At 30.9% G+C, this 1795-nt stretch overlaps 1 protein-coding gene across 1 annotated transcript; it reads left to right on the top strand.

Annotated features, from left to right (window-relative positions):
* LOC113539068 (olfactory receptor 52K1-like) lies at positions 1-948 on the top strand. The gene has a single exon (XM_034310913.2). It carries the CDS (start codon positions 1-3, stop codon positions 946-948), a length of 948 nt encoding a protein of 315 aa, XP_034166804.1.
* Positions 949-1795: the final 847 nt, after the last annotated feature.

Here is a 1795-nt window from a genome sequence, read left to right on the forward strand (position 1 = left end):
ATGCAAGGTTTCCCACCACAAAATATTTCATACACAACTTTTAAGCTAAATGGCTTTCTGACCTTGGGAGAATGGAGACCCATATTATCCATACCCTATTTCCTTATGTTTTTATTGTCTACTATATCAAACTCTATTATAATATATTTAATTGTATCTCAGAAGACTCTACACTCACCAATGTATGTACTAATAGGTTTTATGGCTGTTGTGGACTTATGTTGGCCAATATTTTTTGTACCAAGTTTGATGCTCAACTTTTTATTTGACTGGAATGGAATTTCTCTAGTGAGCTGTTTAATACAAATGTTTTGCATTCAGATTCTTGGTGCATTCCAGTCTACTGTACTGGTGTGGATGGCACTAGATCGGTTCTTTGCTATATGCAGACCACTTTATTATCACAGATACATGGAATTCAAAAGTTTTCTAAAGTTTATTATTGTGCCAGTTACCAGAAATCTATTCTTAAAAATCATAATGACCTCTTTGGCTGGGAAATTGAATTTCTGTACAATAAATGAGATAGATCACTGTTTTTGTGAACATATGGGATTGGTTCAGCTGGCATGTGGAGATACCTCTATTAACAACGTAATTGGCCTCGCATCTGCTTTCCTTATACCAACATCAGATTTTCTTTTCATTACTGCATCATATATAATAATATTTGCTTCTATCATGAAATCAGGAAAAGCCCACTTGAAGGCTATCAACACTTGTATTACACATATTATTGTCATGACAGTCAACTTAGCATTTGCCTTGATTGCTTTTATGTCATACAGAATAAGAAATAATTTTTCTCCCAATATTCGTGTCTTTCTGAGTACTATGTATATATTATTCCCATGTTGTTTCAACCCAATTATTTATGGAGTAAGAACAACTGAAATAAGAAAACAGTTTCTTAAATTTCTGAACCATATGAAAGTCTTACCACAGTAATATACTGAAGTGGGATGGTGTAATAATTGCAGGGTTGTTTTGGTGTGCATTTAATTGAAATAACTTTTATCTATTTTATCAAATAACTGTTGTCTTAAATGATTAAATGTCACACCACATACACAGAATGAATTCTGAGCACTAATACTGAATAATATATTTTATTAGCAATAGTAAATATATAGTTAAAAATGTTACATACTAATATGTTAATAAAACATAATAGTATATTTTACAGTTGTATACGGTACTGTATACTAAGTTCTGTATATGTACAATAGATCTCTAATAGTATCTAATAGGTTAATATTTTGTATGAAATCACTGAGGCCATAACAATATTTCATCCCAATAGAGTGAGTGATTTATTGATTTTAGATGAGATTGACAGTTGTTAGATTCTGTGGGAGCCTAGGGGAGAACAGCTCCCCCATCTTTGGTTTACACAAAGAGTATGCAAAACTCCTGTATTATAATTTGATAGAAATTCAATTCAATTCAGTTTTATTTGTATAACACTTTTAACTTTTAACAATTTTAACAACAGCTTTACAGACATTCTGATATAATTTTTTTTTTCTTTAAATTTTTTGTCTAATGAGCAAACCAGAGGCGATGATGGAAATTTGGTCTGGATGGAAATGTAATTTATGGAATGGCATAATGATAATCAGATTGGTGATGTAATGCAGTTTCACACAGCTTTAAAATGTTTTCCTTCAGTAATGGTTTACTCATGTGTATATACATTTCATCATTAAAGTTCATTTTGCTGGTTTAGAGGCATTACTGTGTCATCTATATTATACAGAATATAATAACAAGATATTTTGTTACATTTTGATGC

This window comes from Pangasianodon hypophthalmus, chromosome 14 (genome assembly GCF_027358585.1).
Source record: "Pangasianodon hypophthalmus isolate fPanHyp1 chromosome 14, fPanHyp1.pri, whole genome shotgun sequence".
NCBI classification, from domain to species: Eukaryota; Metazoa; Chordata; class Actinopteri; order Siluriformes; family Pangasiidae; genus Pangasianodon; species Pangasianodon hypophthalmus.